This window comes from Protopterus annectens, chromosome 8.part1 (assembly GCF_019279795.1).
Source record: "Protopterus annectens isolate FY-2018-M chromosome 8.part1, PAN1.0, whole genome shotgun sequence".
Lineage (NCBI taxonomy): Eukaryota > Metazoa > Chordata > Ceratodontiformes > Protopteridae > Protopterus > Protopterus annectens.
In genome coordinates this window covers 170,040,932-170,061,032 of record NC_056742.1, presented here as the reverse complement: position 1 = coordinate 170,061,032, position 20,101 = coordinate 170,040,932, and the positions used below count along the sequence as shown (strand labels likewise).

The 20,101-nt window shown below is 39.9% G+C and overlaps 1 protein-coding gene across 1 annotated transcript in view; it reads left to right on the top strand.

Moving 5' to 3' along the window:
- The first annotated feature begins 16,613 nt into the window (after positions 1-16,613).
- LOC122810112 (WW domain-containing oxidoreductase-like) overlaps positions 16,614-20,101 on the top strand; it is a 340,274-nt gene continuing 336,786 nt past the window's right edge. The window contains exon 1 of the mRNA XM_044081587.1: positions 16,614-16,719. Within this exon, the coding sequence (XP_043937522.1) occupies positions 16,652-16,719 (68 nt within the window). The 5' untranslated portion in view covers positions 16,614-16,651. The remainder of the gene's footprint in view (positions 16,720-20,101) is intronic.

Below are 20,101 nucleotides of genomic sequence, written 5' to 3'. Positions count from 1 at the left end.
TCTCGAAGCCGACTTCACACTTCTAAAGACTAGTGTGGTCTCCTTTAAGGCCCCGAGCCATGGAAAACAGTACTCAAGCCGCTGAATCACTTACAAATGCCTTCTACCAGCACCTGCAGGACTGCATGGATAAGGCAATCCCAAGCAAAACAAAGACTCTTTGTACCAAAGGCAAGCGTCCAGTCTGGTGGACCCCAGCCATAAACAAACTCTACAACAAAAGGAGGAAGCTACTACAAGATAGAGCAAAATCCTTAAAAGGTAAGACACCCTTGATCACTATAAGTAAAAACTAAGAGCTCTCATAAAATCATCCAAAGCAAATTTTGAGAGAAAAATAGCTAAAGACTCAAAAGACAATCATAAGGCCTTCTTTAGCTATGTTAGAAACCTGGGAGGAACCTCCCAGATATGCTCAGAACTAGTTCAAAATGATGTGAAGATTACTGATCCTACAGACATTGCCAACATACTGGCTGACAGGTTCAGTGCAAACTTCTCCCCCCCTCCCCCAAAAGGAGAGATATCTATACCAAGCGATTGCAGCCCCCAAACATCTCCAACGCCCAAGTGAGAACTGCTCTCTCCAAAGCAAAAACACAGCATCCATGGGACCTGATGGTGTCCCCGGCTGTGTGCTCCACGAATTCAATGAGGAATTAAACCCACAGCTAGGACAGCTGTTTAATCATAGTCTTACCTCTGGATACGCACCCAGGAGTGGCGCACTGCAACTGTGGTCCCACTTCACAAAGGCGGTGCCTCCACCGACCCTGGAAATTACCGCCCATTAGCTTGACAAGCCTTATCTGCAAAGCCATGGAGAGGATCATAATGGACCTCATAAATAAAGACATAGGGAATTTGCAGACTTTGGATCCATCCCAGTTTGGCTTTGTCAAAGGCAGATCATGCCTTCTAAACTTGGTTGACTTTTTCGAAACAGTCACCAAAGCCATTGATGAGGGAAAGGCAGTTCATACAGCCTACCTCGATCTGGCGAAGGCCTTCGATACAATACCCCACTCGGGTATCATTGAAAAACTCATCAGCTTAAATGTTAACCCATACATCACAAGATGGGTTGCAAACTGGCTGAGTGACAGAACCCACAGGGTCAGAGTTGCTGGCGCCATGTCAGACTCAAAGCCTGTCACAAGTGGTGTACCACAGGGCTCAGTCCTGGGCCCACTCTTGTTTGGCATCTACTTTTCCAAGTACAAGCAAACACAGGAGGGTTATGGCTGACAAAGTTTGCAGATGACTGCAAACTGGGCCATAGTAGAAAACACATCTGACACAGATATCCTTCAGAAGGGTCTCACAGAAACGGATAACTGGTGCCAGAGCCATGGCCTAAAGTTAAATGCCAAAAATGCATAGTCATACCCTTCGGGAAAAACAAGGTTACCCCTAGCTACCAAATAGGTGGCAATCCACTGAGCATAGAAGAAGTTATCAGGGACCTGGGGACCCAGGTTGATAGTAGTCTGTCATTCGACACCCATGTAGCTAAAGTAGTTAGGAAGACCTTCTACATTGCCCACCTTATCATGAAGGGATTCTCATCTAGATCAAGGGAGGTCATAGTCTCCCTATACTCATCACTCATCAGACCAATGATTGAGTACAATGCCCCATTCGGAATGTATCTGACCCGACACTTGCAGCAGCTGGAGAGGCCACAAAAGTTCCTCACCAAAAGGATAAAGGGTCTCAAACATCTGTCCTATGCTGCCCGACTGAAAGAACTCCAGCTCTATTCAGTCGCCACCGCTTGCTCAGAGGTGACCTTTGCCTAACATACAAGGCCATGTCAAACCCAGATTTGATGAATATGCTTCACCTCAAAAATCTAGATCCGTCAGAGCCACAAGGGCGGGAGACTTAAACCTCGACACGGCTATTAATAGGACGCGCTGGAGGGATAGATTCATCACCCAAAGACTCCCTATGCTGTGGAATAAAATCCCGGTATATGTGAGGCAGAGCACCTCGCTGGCCTTGTTCAAGAGAAATCTTGACCAATGGATGGGAGATCGCAGATATACCCCAGGGATTACCTCAGTGTCACTGCTCAACAGAGGCACAGCAAAATAATGGGTATAGTTCCCCATACTAAAGGGGTGGCGTAAGCCACAAAACTATGGGCTAGGCTTGTAAATGCCCTCGGGCAGATAGCCTAGTATGAACCTATGAACCTATGAACCTATAAAATTCATTGGGAAACACAGCAACCTTTCACAAGGGGGGGGGGGGAGTATGTAAACAAGTTATTCCTGCTCAGTACAAGTAAGCAATTGCCCATTTATTCTGTGATGTGTAATGGCAAATGAGTTACTCTGGCTTGCTACAAGTAACCAGTGGCCCTTTTGTTCTGAGATTTATAACGGCAAATGATTTACTCCTGTTCACTACAAGTAACATGTGATCCCTTTTTTCTGTGATGTCTGATGTGTAATGTCATTAGATTTATCAAATTTTAAATTGCTTTAAATCTCCAGCCAAACCTTGCATGCCAGACAGAGTGTGTTGGCTAAGTCTTGTCATGTAATAAGTGACCCATTTTCCCTCATTCATATGAACCTGACATCACCTGTGATGTGACAGGGAGAAAAGTACCTCTGTCCTTATTTTTAGTGTTCCTTTTCACCTACTTTGCAGACCCAAATCTGGAGACATTTTTATAATGCAAACTACCGCATGACAACAAGCAAATACCAAGAAGGAAAGACATCCCTGATCAGTATCAGTAAGAAACTAAGGTCCCTCATAAAATCATCCAAGGCTAACTTCGAAAGAAAAATAGCCAAGGATTCAAAAGATAACCACAAAGCCTTCTTTAGCTGTGACAAGAATCTAAGTGGCAACTCACAGATATTCACTGTGCAAAATAGCACATAATATACTGAACCTACTGATATTGCCAACATCCTGGCAGATAGATTCAGTGCAAACTTCATCCCCCTCTCACCCCCAAAAGGGCCCACAACAATACCGGAAAAGTCTAGTGTCCTGGAAATCACAGACGCACAGGTGAAAATAGCCCTTTCAAAAGCCAAAAACACAGCAGCAATGGGGCCAGATGATGTCCCAGGCTGCGTCTTGCACTAACTACAGAACGCACTAATCCCCCACTTAAACACGCTGTTCAGCCTCAGCCTCTCCAGAGGCTACGTGCCCATAGAATGGCACACAGCAACGGCTATTCCACTCCACAAAAGAGGGGCCACAACTGACCCTGGTAACCATCGCCCCATAAGCCTGACTAGCTTGATCTGCAAGGCTATGGAGTGCATTATCATGGAGCTCATTAACAAAGACATTGGGAACCTCCAAACACTTGACCCGACCCAGTTCGGCTTTGTTAGGGGCAGATCATGCCTACTAAACCTGGTTGACTTCTTTGAGACAGTCACCAAGGCCATAGATGAGGGAAAGGTTATTCACACAGCCTACTTTGACCTCGCCAAGGCTTTCAACACCATTCCTCACTCGGGTATTACAGAAAAACTCACCAGCCTGAACATAAACCCCTATGTCATGAGATGGGCTGCCAACTGGCTTACAGACAGAACTCACACGGTAAGAATATCGGGCTCCAGGTCCAACTCTAAACCACTTACAAGTGGTGTCCCACAAAGCTCGGTCCTGGGACCCCTACTGTTCTGCATATACTTCTCAGAAGTACAGGCAAACACAGGAGGACTATGGCTAATTAAGTTCGCCGATGACTGTAAACTGGGAGCCATAATTGACTCTCCGGCTGACACGGACATCCTCCAAAAGGGCTTTACTGAGACGGACTCCTGGTGTCAAAGTCATGGCCTCAAGCTAAATGCCAAAAAATGCATAGTCATCCCATTTGGGAAAAACAAAACACCCACGAATTACCACATATGTGGCAGCCCCCTTAATACAGAAGAGGTAATAAGAGATCTGGGGATCCAGGTAGATAGTAATCTCTCCTTTGACACTCATATTGCCAAAGTAGTTAGGAAATCCTTCTATGTGGCCCATCTAATTACTAAAGGGTTCACGTCCAGAAATAAAGAGGTTATAGTGCCCCTCTACTCATCACTCATCAGACATCATAGAGTACAGTGCCCCATTTGGGATGTACCTCACAAGACAATACCAACAGCTGGAGAGACCACGAAAGTACCTCACCAAGAGGATTACTTGCCTCAAACATATGTCCTATGCAGCCCGACTGAAAAAAAACTGGCTGTACTCAGTGGCATATCACTTACTCAGAGGTGATCTCTGCCTGACATACAAAGCCATGTCCAACTCAGAATTGATAGACATGGTCCACCTAAAGAAATCCAAGTCACTGCGATCCACATGCTCTAGTGAGCTAAACCTCGCCACAACAATAAATAGAACATGCTGGAGGGATAGATTCCTGTCACAGAGACTCCCCATGCTTAGGAACAAAATTCCAAACTACATTAGGCAGAGCCCCTCACTAACACTCTTCAAGAGAAACCTTGACGAGTGGATGGGTAACAGAAAATACACCCCTGAAATCACTTCATTGGCTCTGCTTGACAGAGGATCATTTAATTAATTGATGGGGCGGTGATAGCCGACACACACTGGCTAGGCTTATAAATGCCCTCGGGCAAATAGCCTAGTACCTACCTATGAACAACAGGCAGAGATCATTATTTCAGTTTAGATAAGGTACTGTCCATAGTTTCTGCCATTTTCAGTGGCACTACTCGTGACATGATTACTATTTTAGCTTGCAGCATGCATAATTTCATAAGTTCTTAGATTTATACTAAGCTTATGTCTGAATGTCCACCAAGATTGCTTGACCATATCACTTGTGTAACATGGAGGTACTTCATTTACTTCTGGACATGAGATCATTCAGGCATGAAATCCCAGTTACCTACCCGGTTATCAGAGGGAGAGAGAGAGAGAGACACTGAAAGTCCTCTGATGTATTGACGGAGGCTGTTCCAAAAGTGGGGAACACTTTGGTTGAGAAATCTGTCATGCTTACTGGTGATGGTGGGTAGTGGTAATCTTACAAAGGAGGGTTAAGTTTTTGAATCTGTTACTTGCTTAGCTGTTTTTTTAATGCACAGTCGATCAAAAAGCACATAAAATGCTAAGTATAAGTCACCTTTAGGGAGCCTGCTTGAGATATGGGGTAGAGGGGCAGGGGAATTTAAACTGTATTGGAAGCCTAATTGATTTAGGCATGAGATTTTTTTTTTTTTTTTGTTAAAAATCTTTGGGGGCTAATGTCACAGGGACAAACCACTGTATTGAATAGTAGGACACAGAAGTGCAAAAACACTAATAACCAGTAAAAATGTTGGCGTTGGCACCCTCAAATCAATCCAAGCTGAACACTTTCAGATAGTTTATTATTAAGTGCTTTCATCTTAGCATAGACTTCATCAAAATAATGACAAACATGTTCCTATCCTTTATATTTCTAATCAAACCAACTGATTAACAAGATTACATCACTTCCTTTACTATTTAAAAAGTCTTAAATTTAATTCCAATAAAATCATGCATTAAAATTACTTTTGTACAATTATACTTGTTAAATACAATTCTTATTCCTAATGGTTAAAATAATATGTACTCTTTCACCTTTTAACAATAGATTTTGCACAGTCCTTAAAGTAAATAAATACATTACTGAATACATTTAATAAAGTAGTTCCATTGGTATTAAAAGATGTAAATTAATTACAGTTTGGCTGCTTGCATTTTTCAAAGCTGGACCCAGTGATAATTGTCCATTGAGTTCTGGAGGGGTACCTGCATTAAGTCGTATCTGCCAAACTAATTTTCAGTATTCTAACTGCATTTCACCTTGTTCACCCCTTGGGTTAGGCTCCACCTGTTCTAATATCCAAAATAAAAACATACCTTTTTCATAATTCTTGAGATGCCTATATAATGCATTGCATTCAACTCATTTGGATATATTATAATAGTGCTCATACATCCTAGTTTTTAAAGTTCTTTCCATCTTTCTGAAGCAAAAACAAGAACAGGTTTGGCAATAGGCTACCCGTTTTGAAAAATAGTGTCCATTGGCCTTCACAGGAACCCTTATGGTGGGAAAATTCAAATCACGACAGTTTGCTATATATTTCCATTGGTGACAAGCCCCACATTTGTATTTGCCTACCTTTCTAGAATTGTTGAACATGTATCCTTTACTAGACCTTACTTCTAAAATATTTTTAGTCCTTTCCTATAACTATGCAGAGGAGGTTGGGAAAAGACTTCCAACCCATTGGGCATCTTAGAAAAAGATGTCCCAATATGTTTGAACTATCTTTTGTATCCCCAGTATGTCATGGTTGTATTCTAAAGTTAACAACCTAATGTTCCCATAAACATATTTTCCATAAACATCCTTACTCAGGATATTTAATTGCTCAATTTTATGCTTTTAGCCCAATAGGGAGATATATTTAGTACCCCACCCTTCCAGAATCTCATTCTTTATTTCTCCAAGGGTTCAAGGTATCCCCCTTCTAAAAATAGCCCATTAACAATTTCTAGTTCTTTTAAGAGATCATCTTTTTCAGAGGTCATTTGAGCAACCCAAACCATTTGTCCCTTCACAGTACTTTTCTTTTGGTGAAGTGGATGGTTGCTGCTAAATAAGAGATACGTATTACTAAAATTCTCTTTTCTGTAACACTTATATTTAAATCTATTTTTTCTATGTATTTAATTAACTTGACATCCAAGTAAGATATCTCCATTTGCGCAGTATTATATGTAAGTGTTAAAAGTTATGTAGTAGTAATAATATACTGGACAAAGCCATCGAGTTCACTTCTGGAACTATTCGAAATTATAAAAATGTCATTCAAAATTGTAAATAGAGCCCTATATTTTCAAAGAAATTGGGAACTGAAGACAAATTTCTTTTCTCAATGTAATAAAACCACATTGGCAAAATAGATGGCCTGTGGGTTACTAAGTTCCAGACGACTGTAAACTGGGTGCAATCATAGAATCCACCAACGATATCAATATCAAAAAATTACAGAAGGCACTGGCACAGACAAATGATTGATGCCAGGGCCATGGACTGAAACTAAATGCAAAAAAAATGCCTGATTATCCTCTTTGGCAAAGAAGTAGCCCCTGAGGGTTTTGATATAAATAGCACCCCTCTAAGCTCAAACACAGTGGTAAGAGACTTGGGAATGCAGGTTGATAGCAGCCTAAACTTTGATCACCATGTGTCCACAGTAGTAAGGAAAGCCTTCTACACTGCCCATCTCATAAATAAGGGCATCACAGCCAAGACCAGTGAGGTCATGACTCCACTGTACCCGGCCCTTATCAGACCACTGATTGAGTATAATGCTCCCTTCTGTATGTACCTTACCAAACACCTGTAGCAGCTGTAGAGATCACAGAGCCTTCTAACCAAGAAAAGTCATGGCCTACATGGAAAGACTGAAAGCCTATCACTGTACTCTGTATCATACAGGCTGCTGAGAGGTGACCTGTTGCTGGCCTACAGAGCAGTCTCTGACCCTGCTGTAATGAAAATGCTGCACATACGCAAATCAAATGGGACAAGAGTCACTCGCTCCAGGGATCTCAGCATAGCTTATGTCATTAATAGAATGTGTGCAAGAGGCAGATATGTCTCCCAGAGATTGCCGCTTCTCTGGAATAAGCTGCTACTTCATGTGAAGCAGAACTTCTCAATGAACCTATTTAAGTGCAGTCTTAACAATTGGATGGGGAAATCGTAAGTTCACCCTGGGGTGGCATCTATGGCCCTCATGGACAGGGGCACTCAGTGCTGATCATATTGTCACTATGCAAACAACGATCATCTAACCTGCGGTCACTTAGGGTACTCAGTTTTTTTTTTTTTTTTTTTTTTAACATGGTTAGACATGTAAAGGTCCTAGAGCCATTAGCCTAATAAATCTGTCAAAACTAGATCTAACATTGAACAGTGTTGCATAGTGTTGGTTGAATCGGTGTGCTGATTTCAAATGATCATTTGTTATAGTGCCTTCAGATTTTGTAGAGTTTACTGGCTGAAAAGAATGGTTAATACTATTAATATACTTATAAAATCTTTTCCTGTTAGTATGAACAGCAAGCTTATTTTCTAAACTTGTTTTCTGCATTCTAATTTTCCTCTTAATCTGCTGATGTTATTAAAATAATTTTGTTTTTTGTTGCTGGGTTTTTCTTATAAACCTTCTATATTTCTTTTGCTTTTTCTTTTACAATTTATGAAGATCCGAATTCCACTAGGAAAGAAATATATTTCTGTGTGAACTTTGCTTATAAGTAACCATGCATTCAAGGCTATTAAGTAGTAAAATGCATAATTCAAATTAATGACTTTTAAACTTCTTTCCCCCTCTCGCTTCAGCACAATCCTTTTCAACATCATGTTCCCATAGATTTGACAAATAAATATACATTATTATGTTATTTTTACACATAGTGACTCAAATGTTATCTTGTTGCAGTTTTCTTTTCACCATTAATGGAACCATTAAATTATGTAACAAAACATAGAGGATTATGATCAGATCTCTGATTATTGCTAACTTATTATATGTTCAAGTCATTGTTCCTAGAAATTCACATTGAGAGTGAAGCTTGAGAGGTGAATCTTGGCTTCCATGTAGAGAAAGTACAGTTGAGTAACTTGAACTTACCATAACAGTAGATGTTCGAATGATGATCACTGCAGAAATCTTAGTTGTATGGGTTATACCCTGCCAAGGGTTTAACAATTGTCCATCTTCCAAAACTTCAGGGCATCTTCCACATGCCCAAACTGTCAAGCATCTCAAACTGAGCTAACTAAAAGACAAGCTTGGGTGCAAAGCCCTTCAGAGCTTTCTTGACAGAGAGGGGCTGAACCCTGAAAGGACAATGCTCGGAATAACAAAAAAACAAATAAATAAGTGTTCATACCCTGGCATAAAGAACACACCAAGAAAACAAGGAGGATGGAGCAGCTACTGCTGAAGTGATCATTTGAATATCTGCTGTTATGGTAAGTTCAACTTACCCAACTGTACTGTGTTCTTCATATTGATAACTGCTGCAGTAACCTAAGCTGTATGAGTAGATTACCATAGCTGACTGTATTTGGGAGGAAGTAGGAGAAGGGTCCAGGAGCCACTGTTGAATGGTCCTGGCAAAACTTGATCTAGACCTAGAGAAGGAATCAAACATGTAGTGGTTTGTAAAAGTATGAACAGAGGACCAAGTAGCAGGCTCTAGAATAATTCTAGAATTCAACCCTTTCCAAAAAGCAATAGATTAAGCTAAGGCTCTGGTAGAGTGGGCCTTAACCCTGCCTGGAATACATTTGCCATGGTGAATATAACAAAAGTAATAGCCTTAAACAAACATTTGGAAATAGTCTGTTTTGACACAGGTTGTCCCTTTTTTTGCCTTTCAAGAAATGACCTGAAAGATTTAGCTCTGTCGCTGTCAAGAAGGTACCTGAGTTGTCTGTGGATATCCAAGGTATGGAGTACCCTTTCTCACTCATTTTTAGGTTCGGGAGTGAAAACAGGGAGATGGATAGTTTGGCTTAAAGTAAACTTGGATACCACTTTAGGCATAAAAGAAGGATTAATACTCAAAAGAGACTGTCCCTATGGAAAATGAGGTAGGGCTTACTCACCATAAGAGCTTGCAACTGAGATACCCTTTTTGCAGAGGTCAAATCAATCAGTAAAAGTGTTTTCCATGTTAAGGACCTCAATTCAGCCAGATTAGCTGATTCGAACAGTACACGTGTTAGCTTCTGTAACATAAAATTAAGATCTCAAGGAGGGGCCACTTGTTTACTTGGAGGCCTGGTTTACTAATAAAATTTCGAAAAGAACTCCGTTGACTGTACTGTTGTCGAACACGGAAGTTCGAAAACGGTAATATCGATGACAAAAAAACAACCTAGGAACGGGTTTTAACATGGGTCGAGATAGGTGTTCAGTGTTATTCCGAACTACAAACATCTCTCCTATCTCGACCCACGTTAAAACCCATTCCTAGGTTGTTTTTTTGTCATCGATATTACCGTTTTCGAACTTCCGTGTTCGACAATAGTACAGTCGACGAAGTTCATTTCGAAATTTTAATAGTAAACCGGAGGCCTGTTATGCAAAACCTCTTTCAAGAACATTTGGACACGAGACTGCCTTGAAAGAAGAGGATCCATAAGCAGACATGCTGAAGTGGCCAATAAATGAACCTTGATAGAGGAATAAGAAAGGCCATAGGATAGTTACTCTCACAAATATTGTAAAACCAAAAAAACAGCTTGCCCTGATTGGGTGATGGTTATGCTGTTGATACCAACTAGAAAACCTTTTCCATTTGTTAATATATGATTTTCTAGTAGCAGGCTTTCTTGTCTCCATTAGTATGTGCTGCAAGTCCTCAAAAAACAGGTGTCTAGAAGGAATTAAGACCCTGTCTCAAAGCAGTACATTGAAGATGATTGATGTTGGGGTGTATCAAACACACCCATTTTTGTGTCAGTAGATACATACTGTGAGAAAGGTTGTGGTAATTGCTCTGGCCACTTCCAAAAGAAAGAAGAACCGTGGTTGCCTGGGCCAGAAGGGAGTCACCACAATCATCTTGGATGATTTCTTCTGAATATTCAGATGTACCCTGAATATTAGTGGAAAGGTATACAGGAATATACCCTTCCAAAGAAAAGGTGTCTGTCTTCCACGTCTTCCTTCATGGAGTCCTGTAACAGAATTTTGCCATTTGATTGTTCCAAGAGGAGGCAAAAAGGTCTACCTGAGTAACTCCCAATGGATAGATCAAATCATGATAGTTGCCCTGATCTAGTTTCCAATTCTGACGGTCTGCCTATTTCTGCCCAGCTTGTCTGTTACACAGTATTGCTCAGATGGAATGTAAGATGCTTGTGGAGTGAGATTGTGCTGTGAAGCTATATCCCAAGCTAATATGGCTAGTCTGCAAAAGGGGTATGACCTGGTTCCCCCCTTGCTTGTTGATGTACCATGACTGTGGTATTGTCTGTAACCACTTGGAGGTCATGGGGACCAAAGATGGTTCAGAGAGTTGAGTGCCTTAATAAGGGCAAGAATCTCTTTGATATTTATATGCGTGCATCTGTCCTTGGTGTCCAACATCCCCTGCACTTTTATCCTTCCTGATACTGCTCCCCATACAAACTCTAAAGTGTTTGTAGTGACTGACCGCTTTGGAGCAGGAAGGGAGAAGGGGAGACCTCAATTTAAGGATATCTGTTGTCTCCACCAAAAGTTTCTCGCCTGACAAACCCTTGTATTGGAATCTGAAAAGGTAAAGGGTGTTGATGCCAGAAGCAAAGAAATTTCAGATACCACTGTATCTTTCTCATGTGGAGTCTTGCCAGGGGTTTTATGAGAATTAACAGATGCCATGAGACTCAAAATCCTTGGGCATTCCCTCTTTGTGACCAAAGTCTGACTAGGAAACCATAGAAATAGATTTAATTCAAAGATGTATTTCTTCTTCTAGAAGAAAAGCTGTTTGAACTGAGGTGTCTAGTTGACATCCCAGCAACACAATCCTATTTGAGGGAGTCAAGAAAGATTTTTTAATGTTCTCATGGAATCCCAGCTTGTGTAAGTGATCTCTCACCCAAGAGAGAGACTAGTGACATTTTGAAAAAGACTCTGCAAAGATAAGCAAGTTGTCTAAATATAGAAAAATGTGGACAACCTGTAGCCTGCAATAAGTTGTAACTGGAGCGAGTCGCTTTGTGAATGCTTTTGATGCAGTGTATAGTCTGAAGGGTAAGGCAGAGAACTGATACAGTGATCCAGACACAGACAACCTTAAGAAACATTTGAAGTCTGAATGAATAGATGTGATGAAAAGCATCTTTTAAGTCTAATGCTATCAGGAAATTTGAAAGAGGAAAAATAAGTTAACAGGTTGTGAAATAACATCATTTTGAATTTGGGCACTCTCACCTTCAGGTTCATGAAAGAAAGATCAAGAAATGGTCTCCATGCATTTTCTTTTTTGTCACTAAGGAGATCCTTGAATAAATACTTGGAACAGCATGTGATGAAGAACAGGTGGAAGCAAAAGAGTCTGGTCTGCATGATGAGGAATGACACTCTAGAAAGGAGGAATTTCCTCCCACTGCCATCTGTAACCCTGATGAATAATTTTCAGAACCCATTTGTCCGAAACAATTTGTTGTCAAAGAGAACATTTGAGATTCATACTATCTGGAAGACGGAAGGGGCCAGAGTGGGAGGTGGCCCAAGGTTTTCTGAATAGTCATTCAGACTTGTTGGACTGTCTTTGGTTTTGGGAGGTTTGAGAGTTCTTTATTGAACTTCCCTGCCAGTTCTTCATAAATGTTTGTTGACATTTTTTTTTCTAGTTTTTGCCAAAAATTAGATGAGGGGAAAGATAATGTCTTGCACAATTTGGAAAAGGAGGGATGAAAAATCTTAAGAGATTCACTGGATCAGCTTATTCCTTTCATCATACTTTTTGATCACCTCTGCAGCAGAGAAGCCAAACAATAAATCTTTCTCCAATGGAGAAAAATCTAATTTTTCACATCATCTGAGAGGTTCTGAGAATGCAGCCAAGCAAAACACCTTAAAACAGTACCAGTGGCCATAGCCCTGGAAGAAGCATCAGTAAAGTCACACACACACTGCAAACAATGAGTAGTGGCCTATGCAATAGTTATTTGAAGCAGATTTTTCTTCATAAGAAGAAACTGTAGATAAAACATTCCTTATACTATCATAGTATGCCAGAACAAACTTTAACATATGAGCCTGACAATTTAAAATTCTGAAAATCAAAAGTTACCTATCAGTAATTTTCCCATCCTCATTAGAAACAGTAGGATTGGAATTAACTAAGTGCTTAGCAACAGTGGATTGTGGTAAGGATATAGCTGCTGGGTCATGTTTGGGAATACTCTATGAAAATTTAAAAGACTGAGGAACTTTAGACATCCTACTTGCCTTTTTACAGATAGCTGGCTGACTTTCAGGAAAATTGCAGGCAGTAAGACACACATCTTTAAAGCAGATGAGAGGGAGAAATGGGTGTATGTTCTGGAAAATCCTTTTGTAACAACTTATAGTATTTTCTGAGGAATTGGGAAACCTCAGTGATTTCCCACTGAAAACACTCAGACATTCTAGCAATAGCCTCAGAGAAAGAGAAACTCCCACAGGAAGAATCCAAAACTGAGCTGTACTCTTGAGTCTGAATCAGAATTCTTGGGAGAAAACTCTGAATCCTTTCCTGCATCTTCCTGTTCAGATTCAGAATCTTGAATCTCTTCAGGAAAAGAGGCATCCTTCTTTCTTTTACCATAAACTACTTTACAAGAAGAATCAATAGCCTAAATTAAACCTTTAGCCAGTCTTAATAAGCTAGTAAAATATCCCTGTCCAGCAAAATTTGAGGAGGAGTAGATACATGCTTGTTTTTCTTTTTCTTACTGTTTTTGACAGGAAAAATGGGTTGAACTATGTTAAAAATGGTAGTCGCTGCTTCCTCAGGGATGTGCATAACATTCTGATACAACAGATAAACCTTCCCTGTTCCCTGTCCCATGATCGATAAGAGTGGCTCTCCTTTGTCCACTGAGGGGACTCCAACTGCCGCAGAGGACATGGCTAACCTCCAGTCGGCTCCCTATCAGGCGATCAAAACACCATTTCCATGAATACAAAATGATTGACACATACTGTGCGAACTACGTAAACGCCGAATGTCCAAAACAGCAAAATCCGAAATGTCAAAGTGTTTTGGTTGGCCCATCTGCGGTATAGCTCCGTAAGGTAAGTGTGTGATAGGTATGGACCTTAGGGTAGGGTGCGGGTTAAGGTAAGTATATAGATAGGTAATGTATGTAAGATTTAGTGTAGTGTTAGAAGTAGGGTTTTGTTAAATGTGTTTATGTGTATTATTTATTTTGTTAGGGTATATCTCTGTAGGGGAAGTGTGTGGTAGTTGCGGACCTTAGGGCTAGGGAGGAGTTAAGGATAGCGCATAGATAGTTGTGTATGTGGGGTTTAGTGTAGTGTTAGAAGTAGGGTTTTGTTAAATGTATTTATGTGTATTATTTATTTTGTTAGGGTATATCTCCGTAGGGGAAGTGTGCAGTAGTTACGGACCTTAGGGTTAGGGAGGGGTTAAGGATAGTGCATAGATAGTTGTGTATGTGGGGTTTAGTGTAGGGTTAGAAGTTGGGTTTTGGTGCTTTACTTTAGGGTTAAGAGTAGGGTTTGGTTAGTGTATGTATGTGGTTTATTTATTTTGTTTGGGTAGGTAGTATGTAGCGGGTGATGGGGTTGGCCGAATATGACTGTTCGATGTTTTAAATTTCGCAGTTTAGTGCATTCAGTTTATTTGCAGAACGATTAATACATGTCGTTTTTTTGCTATTTGCTGAAATGGATTTTCACGGAACTGATATAGACCCCCTCCAGTCCATACTGGTTGTAGTTGCTACACCAGTGGGATCTGAGGAAAAAGATGTGTGGTAAGAGGTACACCAAATAGTCACAGCAGTCATCCACCTGCAGCTCAGGCAAATTGCTAGCCTGCTGTGGCATCAAAGGCTGCTTTTTTAACTTTTTATTTTTATTTATTTATTTATTTATTTATTTTTTGTGGCTGGAAGAAGGACCAATAATCTGTTTAACAGTGAAGCTGAATGTGGTGCCTTTTTCCTAGGGAAGACAATCATCAAATGTCATTAAAACTACCAGTTCACAAAAGTTTCTTTTTGACAGAAAAAAAACAGTAAAGAGCACTTTCAAACACTATGGCAGCCTTACAATGGATATATAAATAAACACAATTCCTCCACAGAAAATATGTAATCATTTAGTTTACACCACTATTAAACTGACAGAAAAAATGAGAGCTTCATTTAAAAGTGAATTACAGTCTCGAGATAGTTCATTAAAACACACAACGCCAAACTCTAAAATAACATTCCTGAAGAGGAAACTAATAAAACATTAGTAAATATTAGACAGGGTTAGGATTATTTCCCCCAAAGGAAACTTATCTGCCCAGCAAAAGAAAGCATAGGCTGAATTTCGATCCTTGAAAGCCTTAGAGGAGCGTACTCTTGGACTGTAGGAAAACTCTGAAGGGCTTTGCTGCCATACTTGTCTTTGAGTCAGCTCAGTTTGAGCTGCTTGACAGTTTGCGTGTGTGGAAGGTGCCCTGAAGATTTTGATGCTGGCCTTCTTCTATATTCTTGGTAGAATATAACGTATATAACTAAAGCTACTACAGCAGCGATGAATAGGAATAACATCACTTAATAAAGGGTTATGATCATTGACAGGATCCTAATTCATTGCAATGCACAATAGCTTTTTACATTTCATGTTGCAGACGAAAAAGTGCAGGAGTGCAAAGTATTTTACCAGCTTTCAGTGCCTTTAAAAGGTGGTAAACTACTTAGTGCTATCAGACAGACAGCAGGTGGAAATGAAGTGCTCTTTTGTACAATTATTGGCATTGAAAGCTGTTAGACACTTCATTATACTACAAAACTGTGACAAAACAAAGCTCTAACAGCTTTTAAAACTGCGTCACCTTCCACTGCTACTGTTTGCCAGTCAGCCTTGTCCACTGTTGGTCCCTAGTACAAGCTATAGCCTTAACAGTGCTTAGTAGTGCTTAACAAGCTTTTTTAAGCACTATTAAGATTGGGCTCACTCTAGGGATGTGTTTAATCAGTTATATTTTCCCTATTTTGGAGTTTAATCATAGAGAACCATGCACTACAAGCCTGTTTTGTTTAAAGCCCTTTTATTCTTATTCCCCATTTGAGTCTTATGATAGCTAAAGTTTGCTTTCTTTTCTTTCAGCCTTTCTGTTGCCTTAGAACATGTGTTGTTAAACAAAACCTTTATTTAAACACATGTCCATTCACTGCATTTGGATTGGGCAATATTTAAATGATTTTAAGTTAAAGTATGCAAAGTTGCAAGTGCACTATATTTATTTTGTCAGATGTGTTATGTTAAGTGCTTTGTTTCTATACAAATCTGTCTTGGAATATTTACATAAATTATATTTTTCTTCTATTTTAAGTTAGGTTCATTATTGTGAAATTTTGATATCTTTCATCATTTGTAAATTAGTTGTCTAGTTTTCATTCGTTTGCTATACACTTAAATAGGAAAAGAATCAAATACCAGGACAAGAAAGAAAAAAAAAAAAGGAAATGTCTAGGGTAAAGCCTTTTGTGTGTAAATATTTTTTTACAATGTGTTTTGCTGAACAAGTGCCATTTTGTGCCAGACTAGATGAAACCACTACTGTAACCCTTGAATTGTCATGCATTAATTAATTGCACTTAATGAAATACTACAGCTTGCATGTTTTCAGGAGAGCTGTGTTCGCAAAATGCTCCTTTTGGCACTGGCTACTGTGGACATCCATTTGTTTTGTGATTTATATTCACTCTTGGTTTCTAATATTAAGCAGGGGAATTCAAACAGGTTCCATAGCACATAAACTGCAACATGATAGTGTGAACTAAATGCACTGTTATTTGTCATTTTAAATATACGTTTCTTATTTTCTTTCATTCCAGCATAAAGCAAAGGTAGAAGCCATGACCTTAGACCTTGCTTCTCTTCATAGTGTGGAACAGTTTGCTAAAGAATTCAGATCCAGGAATTTGTAAGTATTGGTAGCAATGAGCATTCATCTTGTCAAGCCTTTTATTGCATTGATATAATCATCAGCAAATGATTGTTTTAATGTATGAACAGGAAAAGTCTTCTGTGATCTTTCTGTCTTTATTTGCATTTGGCACTATCATCTTTCAGTGTAGCTTTACATATTGTTGTCCTGTCTCTCTTCTCTTTGTCTGCCTATGGCATAGACAGCAGGCCTGCCTGTTTTCAGATACAAGCTAAGACCTCAAGTGTAGTACAGTCATAGCAGCTACATATACTTTATTAATGCATCAAAAGATTAGTCAAAGCTGTGTAAGTCACTCACTTGGTATACACTTTTTTCTCAAATGTGGCAGGACTTTGAGAATCCTTGTTTTCAGCTGGATCTTTTCACTAGGTAAAAAAAAATATGAACCTGGCTTTTTAAGATATGAGGTAGTTATATTAAGTAGGGTGTTCAGGGGCATAGCCCTCAGCTTGTGAGATTATTAAAGCCTACCCTTACACAAAAAAGAACAAAAAAATTCAAATTCAATTGAAATAGCATTCATTGACATTTGCAAAAGTGACTTTCATCTAATTAGAAAGCATGATTAGTTGTTTACCTTTGAGACTTGTTGTTGTGTCTTTCGGCTTTTCCCGGTTAGGGCTCGCCACAGCGGAACTCCGGTCCGCTAATGATTGGCAGTAGATTTTTACGTGCCGTGTTGCCAGCCCTGACACACAACCTTCAACGAAGGTACGCCCATTCACGCATGTCTCCACACAGAAGACACTCTAGCTGAGAATCAAACAGGACGTCTTACTGTGAGGCGACAGTGCTACCACAGCACCACCAACTTTGAGACTATTACGCAGAATAAATATAACATTATACATAACTTATTTATATTTGTTTTTGTTTGATAACTAGGAGAGACCATGTCCCATTTTCAGAAGGGACCTAACATGAAACAGCATTTAAAACAATTTCCAGTTTCCTAGAGATAAATAGGTGGTAATGCAGTTTAAGTACCAACATACTAATATCACTTCTTGTATAACCATTAAGTAGTAATAAATATGACATTGTAATAAAGCAGGTGGCAACCATAGTATCCCAGAAATTTTTTGTTTACCAGGGTAGTGCACTGTTATCACTGGACCATTTGCAGGCAACAGCCAGGGTGTTATAATCACTTCAGATTGACAGAACAGAAAAAAAGTATAGATGTTCCCAAAGCCAATGATTGCTTAAATATTATAAAATAGTAAAGAAAAGAGAAAAAAATAAACACACTCATACTACAATACACTGTTCACAGAGAAAATAAAAGAATAAATACTTCAATACTAGCTTGTTGAATATGGTTAAACAATAATGTATATCAAGTAATGGAATATGTAGAGGACTAATGTGTAACTTTGTTGTGACATACTGGTCTGGCTGATGGCAGTAAACTACTAATGAAGCAGAAAAGGAGGCTTATAGTATTGGAAGGTACTACCAACCTCTACTGGAAATTATTATGCATGTGAATGCAGTAGTTTGGTCAAGTTGTAGTTGCTGTGTATGGCACTGGACCCAGACTGAGTGGTGAGGCTGGGAAGGCAGTGCTAATAATCCTGCTCTGCAGCTATTTGATATGAAACTTAACTAGGTGTCTCTGATGTAGGCCATATCATAAGGCAGCAGTCTGTTTTCTAGATGCTATTAAAGCCAACCTTCCTCACTTAATTATTTATAATACTTACATTTTGGTTTTGCTTTTTGTGTTTAATATATATATATCTATATATATATATATATATATATATATATATATATATATATATATATATATATAGCTATATATATAAGAGCATCAAAAAAAGCAACTCCTGAAGGGTTAAAGTGGTGCTAACAAAAGATGGCTGTTCAAGACCAGAACCAAAGTTACCACAGAAAGCGCCCATATCAGTAATTGGACTGGCCAAAGGCCTGATAGTGTGTTCAGGGATCCATTCCTGCAGAAAGGGAGCATCCCTTGGAGTCAGCAGACCACAGTGAAGGACTGTTTCAGCTTTCAAAACTGGCTTATTGTCAGCTACTGTATGGCACTGTCTTTGAGATGTAGGACTAGACAAAAAAAAATTGGCCAAAGGGCAGAAATATATGATGTTATGTAGTCCTATCTTGCCTATATTCTTACCCGTGGGTTCGGAGCTGAATATCAGCTCCGACTCGGCTGATTTTACTAGCTCAAAATCTCTCATTGGCTGGGCTAAGAGGGTATCCCATGGTGCACTGCTCCATATCCCCAGATCTCGTTTGCCGCTTGTGTAGCTCGGACGTGGTCTCGCTTGGCTGTGGCTAAGTACCTTCTTTTTTGCTATTTCTCTTAGAGAAATTTGATATTTCATACCCAAAAGCTATTTTGATAGCTATTTCTTGTTGCTGTCACTGTGTTTGAGTGTGACAGTTGTGTTTTTGGTATCCCTAACTGTTTCAGCGGGCTAGGCCCATTTTAGTTAGAGGACCTAGTCCTCCCCTCTGTTGTTAGATAAACTTTTTAGTGTGATTGTGTTTATCTGTGTGTACCCTAGAAGAACCGTTTCAGTTAGAGGTTCTTAGAGTGTGTCTAGTAGAGTTTTTCTGGTGTTTCTAATTTGTGTGTTATTCCCGCCCTTTTTGTTAGTTGTGTCTAGGTGGTTTCACTTAGCGCTAGTTAAGATGTCTAAGGATCAGAAGGAGCATAAGCCTTCTGGCTTTAAAAAATGTTCAAAGTGTGGATATAAGATGTCCATCACGGATGGACACTCTGTGTGTGTTTACTGCCTTGGAGCCATCCATTTACAGGAGTCGTGTAGCTTTTGCCACACGTTCAGTCCTAGGATGCTCCAGGAGAGGAAAAATAAATTAATATTAAAGGGACTTCTAAAACCATAATTTGAGGAAGCTATATACTCGGCTTCTAGTCCTCAGTCAAAATCTAAAGCTTCCAAGGCTAAGAAAAGGTCTCCGGCTCCATCTGCCACTTCAGAGCCTCCGGAGAAGATTACTGTTTTGGATTCTACCTCCTCGGCTCCACTGTCCTCGGGGCCGCAGGAGGTATCAGTGTTAACTGAATTGGTGTCGGCTCCTATTATTCTTGAACCCATTCGGAGCCGGTCGCCCAGTGTGAGGCATGGTTCACCTGACAAGAGATCCCAATCTCCATCGCTCTCCACCAAATCCTCCAGGCTTTCTGATTTGGATGTTGATAGGGTGGTGCAGAGGCTCCTGCAGTCACCGGTGTTGGCTAAATTGTTCTAGGCTCTGACCCACTCGGCTCCGGAGCCAGTTCCTATGACCGTTTCGATGATTCCTCCTCTGAGCACATCCTTGTCGTCGAAGCCGGTATGCTCCGCTCCGAGTGATGTTC